Source organism: Alligator mississippiensis, chromosome 4, assembly GCF_030867095.1.
Source record: "Alligator mississippiensis isolate rAllMis1 chromosome 4, rAllMis1, whole genome shotgun sequence".
In the NCBI taxonomy this organism is placed as follows: domain Eukaryota; kingdom Metazoa; phylum Chordata; order Crocodylia; family Alligatoridae; genus Alligator; species Alligator mississippiensis.
Genome location: NC_081827.1, coordinates 48,652,604 through 48,671,864, shown reverse-complemented (window position 1 = coordinate 48,671,864; position 19,261 = coordinate 48,652,604). Strand labels below are relative to the sequence as shown.

The window sequence follows — 19,261 nt, the reverse complement described above, 5'->3', positions numbered from 1 at the left end:
GCACAGCACACATTTCATGTACTGATATGCAAAATGAGATTAAGCTAAATTAATTTTATTATTGTTGATGCATTGGTAATGACAGAGTTGTATGAGAGTTGGAGTAATGTTGTATCTCTGATGGTCCAGGAAATATGTAAGAGGCAAGGATTTTTGTGGTGATATCTTGTATTGGACCAACTGCACGTTTGGAATAGATTTAGACAAGTTTTTAAAATTTTGAATCTTGAAATTTTCATTTATAACCAGATTAAAATTCCTATTTCTTTTTGGCAAAGTTCCTTTCAGAGGAAAATTGAATACTATCTCATAGGGATAATGGAGACCTGGTAGGACTCCATCTGTGACTGGACCACAGGTATTGATGGCTATACTTTGTACAGGAGGGATTGTGTTGCAAGGAAGGGCGGGGGTGTAGCTGTCTATGTGAAGGAGCAGTACACTTCCCTACAAGTAGAGATTGGCACCCAAGGAGGGTGACTTGAGGCCATCTGGCTTAGAATACGTGGAGAACGTGGTCAAGGGAATATAACTATTACAGACCTCCTAACCAGGAGGAAGAGCGTGACCATGAATTTGCTAGGGAACTGTCAGAGGCTGCACGCTTTTGGTGCATGGTCATCATGGGTGACTTCAACCACCCTGACATCTCATGGGAAGAGCATTCAGCCAAATCTGATCAGTCACGAAGGTTCCTCACTTACATTGGAGAGCTCTACTTGACTCAAGAAGTCTATGGGCCGACAAGAGGTAAGGCAGTGCTGGATCTACTACTGGCCAAAGGGGATGATCTAGTCAGCGACCTGAGGATCGAAGGGAAGCTTGGTGACAGTGATCATGAATTGATCACTTGCTCTATCCATCGCAAAACTGGCAAATCAATTTGTAATGCAGAAATCTTAGACTTTAGGAAAGCTGAGTTTCACAAGCTCAGCAGGTTGGTTGTTGAGGTCCTGAGAGACCATGATCTGACAGGGAGAGGAGTCCACAATGAGTGGTTGCTCCTTAAGGATGTGATCCTAAAAGCACAAGGGAAGTCCATTCTGGCCTGTTGGAAAGGTAGCAAAAGGGGTGGGAGACCCCTTTGGCTCAAAAGGCAACTCATGGACCTCCTGAATCTGAAAAGAGAAGCTTATAAAAGATGGAAGTTGGGAACTACCACTAAGGAGGATTATGCAGCACTGGCCCGCACCTGTAGGGAGCGGACCAGAAAAGCCAGGACTGAAACTGAACTCAAACTGGCTACCGGAATCAAGGAAAATAAAAAGTCCTTCTTCAAATACACAGGAAGTCAGAAAAATACACAAGGGCAATGTCACACCCTTGTTAAACTAAATGGGGCAACTGACAACTGACACCCAGGAAAAAGCTAATCTTCTCAACGATTACTTTGCATCAGTTTTCCACCAGCCCAAAAGGATCACCCTGCCTGACAGAATGCAGGACTACCAGGGTAAGGGTGATCATATGCCTATAATTGGCAAAGATCTTGTGAGGGAACAGCTTGAGAGGCTGGACATCCACAAGTCAGCTGGCCCGGACAGAATGCACCCAAGATTGCTCAGAGAGTTGGCTGACATCATAGCACGACCAATGGCGAGGATATATGAGAATTCATAATGCCCAGGAGAGGTTCCTGAAGATTGGAAGAGGGCCAATGTGGTGCCTATCTTCAAGAAAAGAAGGAAGGACAATACAGGGAACTAAAGGCCAATCAGTTTGACCTCAATCCCTGGAAAGATCTTGGAAAAATCATCAAAGAAACCATCAACAATATGCTAATGGAAGGCAGAGTTCTGAGAGATAGCCAACATGGCCTCATTGTGGGTAGGTCATGCCTGACCAACCTCATTTCCTTCTGTGACCAGGTGATGCATCACCTGGACAAAGGAGAAGAGGTTGATGTCATATATTTAGGTTTCAAAAAAGCCTTTGACTTGGTCTGCCATGATATCCTCATGGTAAATTTGGGAAATTGCAGCCTTGAGAGCCTTATGGTCCGATGGCTGGGGAACTGGCTCTGTGGTCAGACCGAGAGAGTGATAGCTGATGGAACTGAGTCAGCATGGCATATGGTGACCAGTGGTGTTCCCCAGGGCTCAGTACTTGGACCAGTACTCTTTAATATATTCATAAATGATCTGGATTCAGGTGTCTGAAGTGGATTGGCTAAGTTTGAGGATGACACCAAATTATGGGGAAGTGAGGCCACTCTAGAGGATAGGCGAGCAATTCAGGCTGACCTGGACAGGCTTGCAAGGTGGGCAGATCAAAACCTGATGACTTTCAACACTGAGAAATGCAAGGTGCTTCACCTCAGGAGAAAAACCCCACATCATACTCATAGGCTCAGCAGTGCTACATTCACTAGCACCATGATCTAAAGAGACTTGGGGGTCATGACTGACCACAAGATGAAAGTGAGCCACTAATGCAATGCCACAGCCGGCAAAGCAAATAAAACCCTGGCTTGCATCTACCAATGCATCTCAAGCAAGACCCAAGAAGTCATCCTCCTACTTTACCTGGTCTTTGTGAGGCCACAGCTGGAGTACTGCATCCAATTCTGGGCTCCACACTTTAGAAAGGATGTGGAGAAGCTTGAGAGAGACCAGAGGATAGCTATGCAAATGATTGGAGTTCAAGAGAACAGGCCTTATGAGGAGAGGTTGAGAGTCATGGGACTCTTCAGCCTGGAGAAGCAAAGGCTCAGGGATGACTTGGTGGCAGCTTATAAGTGTATAAGGGGTGTGCATCAGGAACTGGGAGAACATCTGTTCACCAGATCATACCAAGGAAAGACAAGGTCTAATGGTCACAAATTGCTGGAAGACCATTTTAGACTGGACGTAGGGAAAAACTTGTTTACTGTCTGAGTCTCCAGAGTCTGGAATAGACTCGTCCCCCCTGCCTCCCCCCGAAGTGGTGCACTCTACTCTGGATATCTTTAAGAAATGCTTGGATGCTTATCTCTCTGGGGTGATCTGACTCCAGCTGGCTTCCTGCCCCTTGGGCAGGGGGCTGGACCTAAAGATCTTGCAAGGTCCCTTCCAGCCCTAATGTCTGTGAAATCTATGAAATTTTTAAAGACATTTCTTCAATAAAATATTTTTTATTTTGCCAGAAGAAACTTTTAAATTCATCATTTTCTAAGGATCAGAAGTTCTCAGCTTTTCTTTTTCCTGAATTATCTTAATAGAACAGAGTTTCCATGTGGTTAAATCTCATTGAAAACTGATTCTGAGGAAATAAGATCAGAATTTAGCTTAGTTCTTAGGAGTATTGTACTGATCTGTTCACTGTAATGAGAGCTTGATCTATAGCTCAAGGCAAAGATTTTTGTGGGTGCTATCTTTTATTTGACCAACTGTATAGTTGGGAAGGATATAGATAAGCTTTTGGGTAGCAAGTATCCTTCCTCAGGCATCAATAGATCAAGTCATTCTTATGTGGAGTTGTTATGATCAAGGTAGCTTTTCCAGTCTAAATGCTGCAATTCTAATACTTGAAATTAATCCATGAGGAAGGCAGAGTGTATATATGTATTAAAAGTTCTTACTGATAGATATTGTTATTCTAACTATGTTCTTCTCCATTCCCTTGGCAGGAATGTTTTATGGATGATACAGAAAACATAAATGGTATTACTACATGGAATACATATTTCAGATACATTACTATCCATAAAAACTTGATTTTTGTTCTAGTTTTGTGTGCTGTTATCTTTTTAGCTGAGGTAAGAATATTCAGCTCTTCAGATCTAGTCACTATTAATATCTATTCAAATTGAACATATAGTTTTTTATAAGAAAATGTTAATTCTTTTGCATATGCATATGTTAATTCTTTTGATGTCTGCTGATTGGCCATTACTGCTGGCTTGTTTTAGGATATTATTTTTTTCTACATTAGTTGAATATTGTTAAAGACAATGATTTGGTGTGAGGATAACCAAGGATTGAAAGCCCCCAAAGTCCTCAATTCTTTTTTTGCTTTACAAAAACCTACCAGTATATAAAACTTCTGAATCTGCACAGGTAAGTGGTATTTCTGGAGTCTTCTACAAAAATTGCTTGAAGCATAATGGAATATGTTTTTTACCCTGTCCACCCAACAGCGCAGTGTGCTTTTGACATGTAATTGCTGTTTGAGACAGAAGATGAGTTAACATGCTGTCTGCAATGGTAATTAGATGGATCTTATGAAATTTTGTACCAGCTTTCCTTACCATTTTATTAAATGGATTGGTGGAGGAGACTGGACCTACTAAGTATACGTGGCTGGTTGATTATGTCTGTGGGAGGTGAGATCATTCAATACTTCACAGGAAGCATTAAAAATTTTACTCAGCAGCAGAGGAGATTGACAGATAGCTCTGGATTTCATTAAAGTTGTTTTGAGGTAGACTTAAGCTACCAAGTCAAATTCTGCGGCCTGGGACCAAAACCTTGGTTTCAGGTCTCATTTGGATCTACAACCCAAAAACATGATATTGCTTCCAAATGGAGTTTGCTCTATGAATATGTGGCTTAAGCTTGTTGTTACCCATCATCTTTAATTACATCATCTGTGGAGGACCTACAACAATGCAGTGAAAAGTGACTTAAAGACTGGCTAAGGGCATTTTAATTTGCAAATATAGCAAAGTTAAGCACTTATATTCAAGTCTTTCTGGAACTGATCTTAACATGTACGGGCTTAAATTACCTAATTTAGACAACTGTGTAGAAAAGTCTGCAAATGAAATTATGTTTGGGTGACCTAATTTAGTTTAAGCCCTCAGTTAGTTTAAGCCCTTTTGAAAGTTGTCACCCTCATATTTTAAATTTTACTTTCACATGACTTGCTAATTTACTAAGCAGTATTGTAGGCATAGGGACCCTAGACTGAGCTGCAGTTTGCTATTCAGTTTGCTGTTTACTTGTATTTAGATACCTAACTTTAACCGACTTCAGAACAGTGGGAGTTAGTAGCAGGTGGGGCCTAAAGTCCTTTGATGATCTGGGCATTGGTTGTTTATCTCAAGCAGCAGACACTTTTAGCTTTGAAAGTTGGAGGGTAATAAGTAAAACTGAGATGGGAGCTTGATACTGCAGTCTTTAGAACTGGAAGAGTAACATTTTTGCATTCATGCAGGGAGTTGGACCAGCTGACCTGTGAGGTCCCTTCCAACCCTGACATTCTATGATTCTGAGACATTCCTGGAGCATTCTGTAAATGCTTCTTATACCAACTAGAATGGACTATTTTATACTTAAGAGTTTCCAGGTGACCCAGGCATGGTATTGTTACAAATAGATGTAGGTAAGAAAAAAAGTAACTCTATATTCTCTGATTGCAGGTAGCTGCTTCTCTTATTGGGTTGTTGTTTCTCAAGGAGTAAGTATTTACTGTTTTATTACAGTTTTGGGGAATTCTTCTAATTCTGCTTTTTGTATTTCTGTTTAAACCCTTCTTAGTATCTGTTAATGAAAATCCTTATGGCTAGAAATGCATTTGCTAAAGTGACTCTTACCAGCTCATTGATTCACTTTTGGTCCTATGCTATGTGGCAATAACAGAGACAAAGCATTTCACTTATTTAGTAATTTAATTTTGCTCAAATCCCAAATAATTTTATTTAAAACAAGATGGATAGTAAGGCATTTTATAAATAAATTTTAATAAATGAAACCAAGAAGGTATTGGACTCAGAAGAGATTACTAAAATAATTCATTTTTCATAATAATGTAGATGGAATTTCGAAGGTTTTTATGTATATATTAGGGCTTTCTTCCTTTCTCAGTTGAGACTTGCCATTTACTCATCAAATCATCTACAGTGCCTTTTACTGAAGCTAATTTTGGAAGTTACAACAGATGTTGATAAGTATTCCCATATCCAAGAACAGCTAAAGTGATAGATATCACCTTGGCCTCTAAAGAGAGAAATAAGGATCCCGTATAAGCGGTAATAAATTGGTTATTTTTTATTAATGCAGTTTGATGTTCAAAAACAATAAGGAAAATAAATAGCTTTACACCTAAAAATGCATTAATATAGATTTAGGTTAAGTGAAGTTCTCAGATACAACTTGTTTATGAGTCTCAGTTGCAGTATTTTTTATAATTTGTATTTTACAGAAAGTTTCCAGGTACAAATACAACACAGAGGATAAACACCACGTCTGATGTGTCTGGTGATGGCCCTTCAGTGATCATTACCCGAAGTAGCTTTTACTATGTCTTTTACATTTATGTGGGTGTGGCAGATACCCTGCTTGCCATGGGAATTTTCAGAGGTTTACCCCTGGTGCATACTCTTATAACAGTGTCTAAAACTCTTCATCAGAAGATGTTGCATGCTGTTCTTCAGGCACCTATGTCAACCTTCAATACTTTGAAAGCAGGTAATCAGATCAGTAGTTAACTGACTGATTGAATTATTTATGGTTTTTGTTTTAATTGAGACATAGTTCATTCTGGTTAAAGGGTACCATTGTTTTCTGTTTTATCTCAGAGTCTAGCTGAATGTTTGCTGAATGATTGTTTAAAAGTTTGTTACTTAAATGTCATGTGCAAACCTTGATTACATTTTAAGTATGACACATTTTTGTTGTCAGCTTTTTGTTTTGAAATACCAGTGTACTTCAGTGGTTAGGTAGAAGGAACGATTAAATGTTAGTGAGGCATAAAAAGCAGATAAGAACTGGATATAGAAGCTACACATACAGATATACATGTCCTAAGGCTGACTTCAGCCCATACGCTTTAAACTTCAGCTTGATATCCTTGATCAGCATAATCTTTAATTCAGGAAAGCTATAGTTTTGGCTACAGCTAGTTTCTGCAGGCTTTGTTGTAAAATGATCCCATAAGACTCTTTTTCTGTTTTTTTTCAATCTGTAGGTGGAATACTTAGCAGATTCTCAAAGGATACAGCAATATTGGATGACATACTGCCTCTTACTATATTTGACTTTATTCAGGTATGTAAAATCAAACTTATAGATTTTTTGTTTGCCTTCTAGTGCAGTAAATCTACATCCAACATCATAGATAGTGAATCATATAAAATAAAAGGAACTAAGCAGCTAGCAACATTGTATATACACACATACAAGCTAAATATATACACCATGCTGAAGCAGTAAGATCAAGATCCACTTTCAAAATAAATAAGTAGCTTTAAGATTAAGCTATGTATTTAAGTAGCTAATCACATAGCTGTAGAAGATGGGAACAATTAGGTTTTATATAATGTTTTGCATTATAGTGACTGCAAGCCATGAGCTATTTTCTGGAATAATTGACCCTGTGATAGAAAGGAAAAGTGCACTTCATGGGCCATGTGTAATGTAACTTCCACTGGGAGTTCCACTTTGAGGCCTATATTCATTTTTGTTTCTTTGTCCAGATGAAACCAAAATATCAAAGGGAAAAAGAGGCCACTTGCAACCTAACTGGGTTTATATTTTGTCACAAGTTAAATAGGTTCTTCAAGTTTTCATGCTTTTTATTTTTGGGCTTTGTTTTCCCTGCTGTTATACTTTTTATTTTTTACCTTTTCCCGTTAACTTTTTGCTTTAGCAGCTGTGATCCAAAACAGCTTTGTCTCTAGGTACTTTCTTTCTTCTTTCTCAGTAGTTCAAGATCAAGATCAAATTCAACTTCCTTGTATTTTTTTGTTGAAACAGTTTTCCACTGAAAACTATCAATTCATTGAAACATAAATGGTCTATAGAAATAAATTTGTTTTGAGGAGATTCCATAATAACACAGGATTTTCTGCTAGCTTGCTTGGTAGTCTTGGGGTCTATTGCTTTGTTGCAGAAACTAAAAACCCAAACAACTTCTGGGACACTCAGCTGCTGTTAGCACTCTCAGGTTCTTGCTCCCAACTCTGTAGCAGGAAGCCTGGAAGCCCGGCAAGCCTCATGGTTTCCCAGGCCCTAACTGGGTGTCAGCGAAATTGCAAGGCCTAGAAGCCATTACATTTCCACTTTAATGTTTTCTTTTGGTCCTGTGAATTTTTTACTTCAGGCTGCCCAGTGAGCCAAGTCAGCAAGAGACATTAGCACTCCCACCCAACTTCTGGGTCCTCTCTTGGGTTCTCGGGGATTTGGGTTCAGACTCCTCAGACTAAGGAAGGTCAGGTCAGGTAGCCAAAACCCATGTTTTCTACACCCTGGGTAAGTGCTTTCGCCACTAAGCTATTAGTTAAAAAGTGGTCTGCTTCTCCTCCACTGAGCTAGCTGCATGCATGATCTTAAGCTTAAGCAACTTGGTATGTTTTTTCTGTCTGGCTTGCTTCTGAGCATGGGAAATAGTTCAAGTCTAGATGCCTAGGGATCTTTTCAAGTGAAAATGGAGGTGCCTAGTGAATCTATATGCCTTAATGCAGGAGTGTCAGAGATCCAGCCCCACAGACTGGATTCAGCCCTCAAAGCCTTATCTTCTGGCCCATAGTGCTGGTTGTGGGTGTCCAGCCAGCCCTGCATGCTGCTTGCAGTGTGTGCTGGTCAAAGTTTGTGGAGCCTATCTGGCATGGGCTGAACACAATGTGGGGTCAGTCTGGTGTGTGTGCTGCATGTTGCCCTTGTGCTGGACCAGCCCTGCATGCTTGATTCAGAGCTGGTCTGGATCAAGCCCGCAAACTGGTTACCTGTGCCACATCCAAAATGCAGGGCTTGTCTGGTACAGGTGTTACGTGAAGCACATGTCCTAGATTGGCCTTGTGTGCAGCATGCCTCATGAGGCTGGAGTTGGCACTTGTTCCATGCAGTGTTTGGGGATGGCCTGGGATGTATACTGCATGTGGCGCCCATGCTGGATCAGCTTCTTTCACTGGATCCCGTGCAGGTGGCCAGTTTTTTAACCCAGTCTGGATCTCCCCTAGATTCAGTACACAGGCTAGAGTGTGCATCTTGGACTGGCCCCATATATAACCTGCTGTGCATGGGGTCAGGGCTAGCATATGCTCTGTGGTGCATGGGGCTTGAGCTGGCACACACACTGCAAACAACACATGTTGCTGGTCCAGGGTGCACGCTACCTGCAGCATCTGTACCAAGTCAGCCCTGAGAGCTGGATCCAGAATGTGGGACTGGTCCAGCCCACAAGCTGACCCCTCATTCAGATGCATTTGACATTCCTGCCTTATTGGTTTTGTAGCTGTTGAAGGGAGTGGAATAGGATTGTGCTTAGTGACTTAGATACCTAAAGGCTGCATAAGGGCCACTTAGAGGCAGAATAGGATCTAATCCCAAGTATTTATGATAATTTGTTAGATCTATTAGAACCATTGATAACAAGATCTTGTGGAAAAGGAAGAAGCCTCTTGCAGAAATATATGCATTAGCCTTTGAAGGTATTTATTTCTTTAAGATGGAAAACCACAGTGAATAGAATCAGAGTTTGGATCCTCAGGGTCCATCTAGTCTAAATTTGCCCTTCCCCGGATGGAGGATGCACTGTTCCTAAACCATATTTTTCATAGTGGTCTGGGTTGGAATGATGGTTTTAAAATTTAGGAATCAAATATTAGGGTAAATGGGAAGTTATATTTAAAAAGAAACTATTGATGGGGGCAGTGTATTAACCAAAACTGTCTGTGACTGTGTATTTTAAATGAATGCAGGAATATCTAGACCATTTTGGGGAGGTACTTACTTTTTGAGGATTAACTTTAAGTAAAAAAAATAGCCATTGTCTGAACCATCCATCTAGAGCCCTGAATATTATAAGGTTTGTTCTCAGCTGCAAATCCTAGCTAGTCCAGCACATCATTTTGGTAAGAATGAAGCTGAATGGTACATAGTTGCCATGGGGAAGAGATTCATCACCAATCTGTCGTCTATAAAGTGCAAAGTTTGCTGTATCAATAGTATTTTTCTTTCATTCTACAGTTAATACTGATTGTGATTGGTGCTATAACAGTAGTCTCAATATTAGAACCCTACATCTTCCTGGCATCAGTGCCTGTGATAGGAGCCTTTGTTATGTTAAGGGCATACTTCCTCCATACTTCTCAGCAGCTGAAGCAACTGGAATCTGAAGGTATGAGCAGAAATATTGGTAGATCCTAAATCCACAGAAAATGAACTGAGAAGTGATTTACCCTTTTACCTTTTCTTTGCCTTCTCTATTGGAAATTTCATTGTCTCTGGGAGCAGAAGAGTCATCTCCCCTGATAGCAACTGGTTTTAGTGAACCAGCCAGTACAGAGTGTTCTGCTGGCAAAAGCAATGAACAAACACAGGTTTCAAGTTGGGCACCACCAGTGCAGCCGAAAACAAATAAAGTCTTGAAATACAGTTTTAATAAGAATAAACTTACTTGAAAGTATGGGACCATGCCTTGCAGGTTCTCAGCAACAATCAGGTCTACACCTTCTATGTGCAAATGTATGAGCCTATCATCAGTTTCTGCTGTGATGGTAAAAACCTCTCTTGTCAGTGTCTAAGTTACCTATTTGAGTAAGCTTCTTTGTTTCCTTAAAGCTGTATTTGGAACATGTAATGGAAATACTGTTTTAGACGTAAGGGCTTGCTGGATCATTTGTTCAAGCACAATATTGTGGCTTCAAGGCAGACCTGCATCCAACTCAAGGAAGTTAATAATGATATCTGATAGTCTGTGGAGTTCCGATCTGGATCAGAATTTCCTGGAAATTTTGGAAATCCAGTGTTGGCTCAGTAATACCTTTAATATGGTGTTGCAGAGTATCCTAAAAAAACCCCCTGTTGACAGTGTGGAACCCAGGGAGAGGAAGCACTCTTACCTTTGTTAAAAAGTGCTTTGTGGAATTCTCAGAACATGAGGCATTTTGGTGGTGAGGAGATATTTTTCCTCCTTGGGACATCTAAACTACATAGCAGGGGTTTTTAACTGTGAAAACATTAAGGGTGAAGTTACATGTTATACTTAGACCATACTAAATCTGTGGAATGTTAAGTGGTTTTAAAGTTAGAATGTGCTGTGAGCAGTTGCATGTTAAGGGTTATTACCATTTCTTGCCTGCACAGCTCTGACTTATCACTAGGGAGTGGGTGAGCGGGAGTGTGGCTGGGAGATAGAACACTTGGTTTCTATCCTCACTCTGGGTTGGGGGCGGGTTGGAAAAGGGAGGTGCAACAATGGGAGTATGGAGCTGGCAGGCAGAGAGGCATTGAGGCTGTGGCTTTCCTCAACAGTCTCCTCACCCTACCCCACCTCACCTCACCTCTTGGGGTGGAGGGAGAGGGCTGTGCTTCAGGAAGCCTTCCACCAACCCCCGCTGTCTGATCTCAGCCCCCTCAGTCTTCCCTGGAGAGGGCTTTGCCTTTTGCCTAGAGAGAGGCAAAAGCTGCAGAAACTGAGGTTTAATTAATGGGGAGCAGAGCCATCAAGGTTTAGTCACCAGCAGCACAGAGCCACAGGGAAGCAGGCTTCCCTGTTCCCCATGACTCCATGCTCCCACCATGCTAAACTCTGGGGGCTCTGTGATGCTAGCACAACTTTCTCCCACCACCCACATTGCAGGATGGGAACACAGGGGGGCCTGCAGAGAAGCTATAGTCCCAATGCCCCCAAGCTTCTACATCTCCCAGCTCCATGCTTCCACTGCTGCAACCCCCTTCCTGTCACTGGCAGGGCCCCACTTGTTCCCAGGCAGTAACACCCCCTCAGCAGTAGAGTTCTGGACGGTGAAATATGTATCCAGAGTGGAAGGAAGGGGGTCTAGGAGTGGTGCATCCTGGGATGCTGGAGGACTGCAAATTGCTTGTTTTATCTCTAGGGAGCAGACTGATGTTGCCTTAACTTGAGCTAAGTTAACTTGCCTGAAATGATGCAACTCTGAGCTGTTCAAAGGGCACTTGGCACAAGTTAATGAGCTGAGCTTTAATGTGCTGATGCTTCATTTTAAGTGCCCTTAATATGGTCTAAGTTTAATGTGTAACTTCGTCTCTATAAGTGGTTGCTCACTGATATTACACTGAATGGGATTTCACCCTGTCCAGTGTTAGTGGTAAAAGAAACAAGAACATACTTATACTGAATAATATTGAAGAGAGTTGCATTGTTATAATTTGGGGTGGTGGAACTGTATGTTTTTGCTATGAAAGACACTTAATCCTAGTGCACTTAATTAATTTTTAATTTAAATACTTTACAGCCCGGAGTCCAATTTTCACACATCTTGTTACAAGCTTAAAAGGGCTATGGACGTTAAGAGCTTTTGGGAGACAACCATATTTTGAAACTTTATTTCACAAAGCTCTGAACTTGCACACAGCACACTGGTTCCTCTACCTGTCCACACTGCGCTGGTTCCAGATGAGAATAGAAATGATCTTTGTCATCTTCTTCATTGCTGTGACATTCATCTCTATTATAACTACAGGTAAATCCAACTGCTATATCACTGGTTCTCAACCATTTTGGACTGGAGGCACCCTTCAGCGGACTTGAGGCACTCCATAACTTTTGTGAATTGAGTGGCACCCAATTTTAAAAACTAATCTATACTACAATGTTTACCTCCTTGCAGAGGAGTTGGGCAGCGTTGGTGAGGGATCAGACAAGGACAAGTGTGAGCCTCTGTTTACCTACTTAGTTTATTTGCATATCTTCTCATATATCAAGGCACCCTTCAGAGGATCTGGTGGCACCTCAGGGTGCCCCAGCACCTATTTGAGAATCCTGTGGTATATTAAAATGAACCCTTTGCTTTTATTCAAGGACCCATATTTAGAAACCATTTCATTATAAACTATTGCAAGACTATACTATATGCAGAAGATAGCAGTTTACTGTTGTTATATTGATATGATATAAGCAATCAGTTATAATTAGAAATAAAGTAATTAGGCTGTACATTCTGATATATTATTGCTTGAATTTGAAAACAGTTTCAAGTTATAAAACAATGTGAAAAGAAGCCAAGACCTGCATTCTTGTTTTAGAAGTTATTTCATGTAATGCAAGAGTGTACTACCACGCTAGAATACCGTTGAGTAAAGAAGTAAATGTCTGTTTGCAAGGTTCTCTTTCTTTAGATAGATCAAAGTTTGTAGCAAAGGTAGATTAATATTATCATTCCTCATAGCTAACTGAGACAAAGAAAGATTCAATGAACCCTGTGAAGATGCAAAGCAAGTCAAAGGCAGAATGTCCAGTTTCCTGATTCCTGGCCCAGGTTTCAATCTACTGACATAGTTAGGCAACTATGTCAATTTAGCAAGTTCCTAACAAAATTCCAAACAAAACAGATTACCAAACTTTACGAACTAATTACAGAATTATGTTATTATACACTCTCACCATTTCCCTCACCAATGAACAGTGACTGCTAGTTGAACAATGAGTTGGCAATCCTTAACCAGCATAGCGCCACTAAAATTCTGGCAGAAACAGACAAACACATCTAAAAGAAATGATTGAGGACATTTTAAGTAAACAAAATGTAGTTTTGTGTAAGAGAATTTTCCAAAACCTGTCTCCTTTTTTGTACTGGTATATGCTGAAATTACTAAGGACTATGCAGTTTTCATGCATATATTTTCCTTGAATATGTAATATTTTACTGTTATATATATTTTGGTTCTGATTTAGATTAGTTTTTTCCTTTTTCCAAGTTTTGCATGGAAACTTTCATTCAAAACTTTGAAAATAAAAACAATTCATAGCTGAAAGCAAAATCTTACCTTGCAGTAGGAAGAAAAACAAACAAAATCATGACAGTGCACAGGCGTTGGAGACTGTAAAGTTCAATAATCACAATAATATGGCAGAAGAAAAGGATAGATGCCAAGATTTACATCAAAGGCCAATTCCTGATTACTGTAATAGCACAATTGTCTGGTGATGTCAATTAGGTTTGTGTGTAAATAAGGTGGACAGGTTTTGGCTTGTAAATTTAATTACTATAGGGCAACTTGTAGAATATACATGCATGCATGTGTGCACACTTTTTTTTTTTGCCACAACCTTCATTCTAGGCTAAGTGCAGACATTTGGGATGGTTAGGGTGAGGTTAGATCACGTTAAAAAATGGCCATCCAATCTAACGTAAGTCAGAATGTGGAGGGGTGGGGGGGCGGGAGGGGGCAGGCTGTGTCCATATGGAATTGGGGGGGCAAGTTAGATCTGCAGGAAGGATTGGGGGTCAGGCAGGATCGATGGGAGCGATTGAGGGGGGCAGCCAGAGTCCACGAGGTGGGGCTTGGTGGAGTCCAGGAGGGTTTGGGGGGTCTATGGGGAGAGTCTGGGGGGGACGGGACCAGGGGCTATTTTTACCCCTTCAATTCCCCCAGGGAACCTATACCCTCATCTCTCCCACCGCTTCCCCCACTGATATTTACCTGTTTGGCTCCCAGCAGCAGTGAACACTGATAAATCTGGCACCGGGAGCAGCTTATGGGATGGGGGGCTGGGGGCGGGGCTGGCTGGTCCATGAAGGGGGGGTGGGCAGCAAGGGACTGGGGGGCTAAAAATAGCTTGGTGCCAAGGAGCCAAGTATGAAAAGTGCAGCCCTGGGGCTGGGGCCAATGGCTGGGCTTTCCCAGCCCCAGGGTGGCACATGTAATTGTACTGAAGTTCCATGCAGCTAGATTGATTAAGGCTGAGCATACATCAATCCAGGTCTTTCTTAGATCAGGTTCTGCCTTTTTTAGGTTAGTCTATATGTGCAAGGAACTTCTGTACTGTTATAGATTAAGATTGATTTCTGATTGCTGACACTGGGTTTAAGTGTAAGGTCTGCACCTAGTTGAACTAAATTAGATAAGGTGTCTGTTTTTAACCCAATCTAACCTAACCCCCTGAATTTCTGCACTTAACCCTATTGAGTGTGGTAACATCAATTTCAAACACAAGATCACTAAGGAAGTCAACATGTTAACCATGCAATGCAAGGTTTCCTACTTTAGGATGGAATTAACTGTGCGCAGAGACTAGAGTAAAAGAGAGAGAGAAAGGACATGGGGATAGATAGTATTCTTCCTTTGACTCCAGAGAAATATGAGAGAGTAAAAGATTTTGATGAATTACATTTTAATGTTTATCATGTTTTAACTGAGAAAACATTAGATTGAATAGTGCCATAATACATTAACTAAATATTTATGCTGCTGTAGTTTAACAAAACCTATTAAGAATGCAGCATGCTGATTTTATGAGTTGTGTCTGAAGGGAAGTATCTCTATATACAAAGATTTGAAATTCTGTTGCCAAGTGTACATTATACTTAGCAAGAAGACTGTGTGGTTACTAATAGAAGCTTGATGCAGCAAATAGGAGAGTTTGGTTGGTACTTGCAAAGCTATGCTCAAAAGACATCTGTTGTGAACCATTTTCTTATCCTTTGGCACAACTAACACTTCGCATGTGCATAGTTCAAAAAGCTAAAAGCATTTAAAAACCATTAATTCTATGACAAAAACTTTATTGCTGAGTACAGCTGGATTTCAGACCACACATTTGGATATGAATTAAGTTTTACAATTTGAATTTTGGATAATTTTATTCACAAATCATCAGTTTTTTCCTCATCCAATGGTGTTAATGAATATGGTAAGAGTTCAATTCAGATATTATCTAATGTGATCTGGCAAAATTTCAAAGATAAAAGTAATTGGGGGAGAAAAGTTTTATGTAGTTGCAATATGAATATAATTCTTCCTTATTTCCCATCTTTAATGGAACACTCTTAATTGAAAAAAAAGACACGCTTCTGTTTAAAAATGTTTACCTTCTTTGCTTGCAATTATCGTATAAGAGAATCTTATCTGACTAAATTACAGAGAAAAGTCTTCCTCCCCAACATTTTTAATTTTATACCTTTAAAACATTTAGTTTATAGGCAAGTTTGCTGCTTCTCTTGTTCATTTATGTGGGTCTTTTACAGAGGAACAGGGAATACAAACAAAGTTAATAAACATACAAATTTGATTTTAGAACAAAAGGGTAGATGCACTACATAAGGCAATCCCAGATTTTTTTTTAACTTTCCAGACTTCAAAAGAACTATATATTTTTATTAGTTAGTTTTTCCAATTACATGATAAAGAGAAGTTGCCTATAAACAAAATAAATAGGAAATGGCTTGGTGAGGCAGTCAGCAACTTAGAGGAAGGTATCTTGAATATAACCAAACATCATCTGTCATTGTTAGCCCTACTGAAAATAGTATATCAGGCCCCTGACAGACATTACATTTATGGTGTAATCAACATGTTAATTGCACCATAAATTACAACATGCCACATATTCAGCCAGTTTATGGCACCATAAAACAGCAAAGACATTCCACATACAATGCCGAACAGCTTTGTAGCTGATTTATATGGCGTCATAAATGTGTGGCATGTGTTGTGTTTTAGAACGAGTCTCTCCTACAAATGATGAAAGTTAGCTGATTGTTTTCATTGGCTGGGGACAGCTCTAGGTCTGGAACCGAACGCATGATCTGGGGCCAGTGAAATCACCCGATTGTTGGCACAAGCCCAGACAGCCCTGGATCCCAAAACTACCCCAGCCTGATCCCCAGTTGGCAGTTCTGCTTCTCTGACTGGGACATGGAGCTACCTGTGCTCAATTCCAGTGCTCAGCAGAGCTTCAGGATCAGCACAGGGTAGCCTCAAGGTCCACGACAGAGTGCCCCTGCCCAAACTGCAGGATCAAGCTGAGGGTAGTCCTGTAGTGGTACAGTTGGGATATAAGGAATTTTGTGACCCATTGCAAACACTGCTCATCTGATGAATGTCTGGCATGGCAGGACGTGTGGTTTTTGGTATGGGGCATAAAATTCCTCTGATCCTAAGTGAACTATTATTTTAACCTTTACCAAGGGCCTCAGATTCAAGACTGGCCTAGGTAGGTTTTTTATAATACTCGTGTTACTTTGTATTAATTTATTGTGATGCAGATAAATCCTACCCATGCCAAAAGGAAACAAAAAAACAACCCACAAAAATGATATCACCATATTTGTCAGGCCGATGAAAACCCAGTCTTGAGCATGTGAGTTAAGTAGTTTGGATACTTTCATCTTGTTATTTGTGCTGTTAAAATGAAAAACTACTTATGAGCCTCTCCCTAAACAATCCCTTAACATCTAAGTGAGGCAGATAAGAGAAATTTTACAAATTAATAGAGTAGTGGATGAGGAAATTGAGGGCATGTGATTATAACACTGGGCCTAATTCATTGACCAATTTAAGTCAATGGCAAATTCCCCATCAAAACAAAATTCCATCATAGCAAGTCTATTGTTAAAGCCAGAAATATAATCAAGGATTCCTGCTGCCATCTCCTTTGCTCTCATCACCAAATCATACATCCTTTCTGAACAGAGGAAAGGGTTCATAAAAAAAGGAAAGCTTTTACTTGATATTTATAGTTTAACATTTACCTGGCCATTTTATTTAATAGCTGTTGACTTTTTATACTTAAATCTGTTTATAACTTTTTTTTTCTACCTGCAGGTAAAGGAGAATCCAAAGTTGGCATTGTTTTAACTTTAACCATGAATATTATGAGTACATTACAATGGACTGTGAATTCAAGCATAGATGTGGACAGTCTGGTAAGAATGAAAAACATGTTATATTAAAAAATCTCAATCTTGTTTTCTTGCTTATTGATGTATATGTGAGCTATTGTCAGATCTCAATATAGGCAGAATGTCAAAAGTCTCCTATTACAGGAGCAGTTTCCAAGCATGGGATTATGACCTCACATAGGGTGCACAATTTACAACTATGGTCAAATGCTCTATACAAGTGCAATTATAATAAGGCGTACTGACACTGGAAATGGAGCTGCTAGATGGCTGGAGGTGAGGTCACAAGTACAGAAGTTGGGTCAGTCTTTGAAAAGCTTAAGAACTTTTGCCTTACATTTTTCCTGATAACCTACATTTTTCCCCATGGAGTCTAAGTTGTGTGGTGATTCTGTGATCAAAATTCCTGTGTGGATAGATCTAGGAGAGCAGCATATGATTACACATGAGACTATAAACCAGATTTGTATTAGTGAGGAGAACACTTAAGAAAGATTTGTTTTGTGAAGACTTGGGCTTATCCAAAGCTTGATGATAGGCTATAGCATAAAGCCCTAAAATAGAGGTCAGGTACAGACATTACACTTTTACCAGTATAAGTGATTGGAAACTGGTCTATACCTGTAACAGAACAGAAGTTTGGCACGCAAAATCAGTCTATACTCATAACATAACAGAAGTTTGGTACACATCAATGTGGCAGGGCATTGGTAGGACTGGACCAGGGAGGAGCAGGTGCCTGATGAGGGTGGCCATGTTAAGGCCAGCTCCCTAAGCTGAGGGCAGTTTGTGAACAGCCAGCAGAGGAGAAACATCTTTCTGCTGAGCTCTGCCAGGAATACCTTGGAGGTAAAGGGGGAGGTTATGGGGAAGGAGGAGGCCTCATTGGTCCTGAGCATGACCTAAAACTGCACCCTGCTGGGGCAGGAAGCCCTAGTGGGCCTGTAGGTGGTGCAGCAGTCCCCATGTAAACGCCAGGAGTGAGCACCTCCCCAGTGTAGGGTGGGTCGGGGAGCCTTAACCTCAGCTCAGGGCCAGGCATGCTTTGCAAAGCACCTGAGCAGGAAATGGGGGACCCCAAACCCTGTGAGCGGGCAAGTGGCTTAGACTTGTCCTGAGGGACCCTCAACTGGCCCATGCTGGGGCCAGGACCCAAAGGGGGGCCGAAGGGCCAAGGTGGCCCACTGTGATGGATGCTCAGAGCAGAGGGTCTTGGGATCCTGATTGGCCTGAGACAGGGCCAGGGCCTAAGAGGGAGCAGAAGGTCCCAGAGAGGGGACCACAGCTAAGGAGGTGAAGGGTACAGCTGAGTTTAGCTGCCTGGGATGCCATCTGTGAGGTTTGGGCCTCAGTGTAGGGGTGGGACAGAGCTGCAGATATATCCCTAAGCATTGGGGTTCAAAATGGGCAGCCTCCTGCCTAATTAACATCTCAATACTATTACATCAAGGTGTGGCAGGAGAGTGAGGTGGGCAGCTGGGCTGTAGACAAGGGGCAGGCTGGTGCTTGCACCGGGCATGGAAGTTTGCCCCTGTCACAATAGACTGATTTAAAAATGGTGGAACCCAGTCTAAGTTTTGTGCCCCCAACAAAAGGTCAAATGTGTGTTCTACTCATACCAATCTAAACTATGTCACTTACAGAAAACTGCATAACTTAGATTGATTCCACCTTGGGCTTTTTGAATGTCTATGCCTAGCCAGAGTCTCCTACATGCTTCCTCATTAAATTGATAGC

At 40.9% G+C, this 19,261-nt stretch overlaps 1 protein-coding gene across 1 annotated transcript in view; it reads left to right on the top strand.

Moving 5' to 3' along the window:
* The window catches only part of CFTR (CF transmembrane conductance regulator), a 151,656-nt gene that overhangs the window by 88,210 nt on the left and 44,185 nt on the right, over positions 1 to 19,261 (top strand). The window contains exons 15-21 of the mRNA XM_019491251.2: positions 3,608 to 3,736; positions 5,342 to 5,379; positions 6,124 to 6,389; positions 6,889 to 6,968; positions 9,888 to 10,038; positions 12,137 to 12,364; positions 17,448 to 17,548. Of these exons, the coding sequence (XP_019346796.1) occupies positions 3,608 to 3,736; positions 5,342 to 5,379; positions 6,124 to 6,389; positions 6,889 to 6,968; positions 9,888 to 10,038; positions 12,137 to 12,364; positions 17,448 to 17,548 (993 nt within the window). The remainder of the gene's footprint in view (positions 1 to 3,607; positions 3,737 to 5,341; positions 5,380 to 6,123; positions 6,390 to 6,888; positions 6,969 to 9,887; positions 10,039 to 12,136; positions 12,365 to 17,447; positions 17,549 to 19,261) is intronic.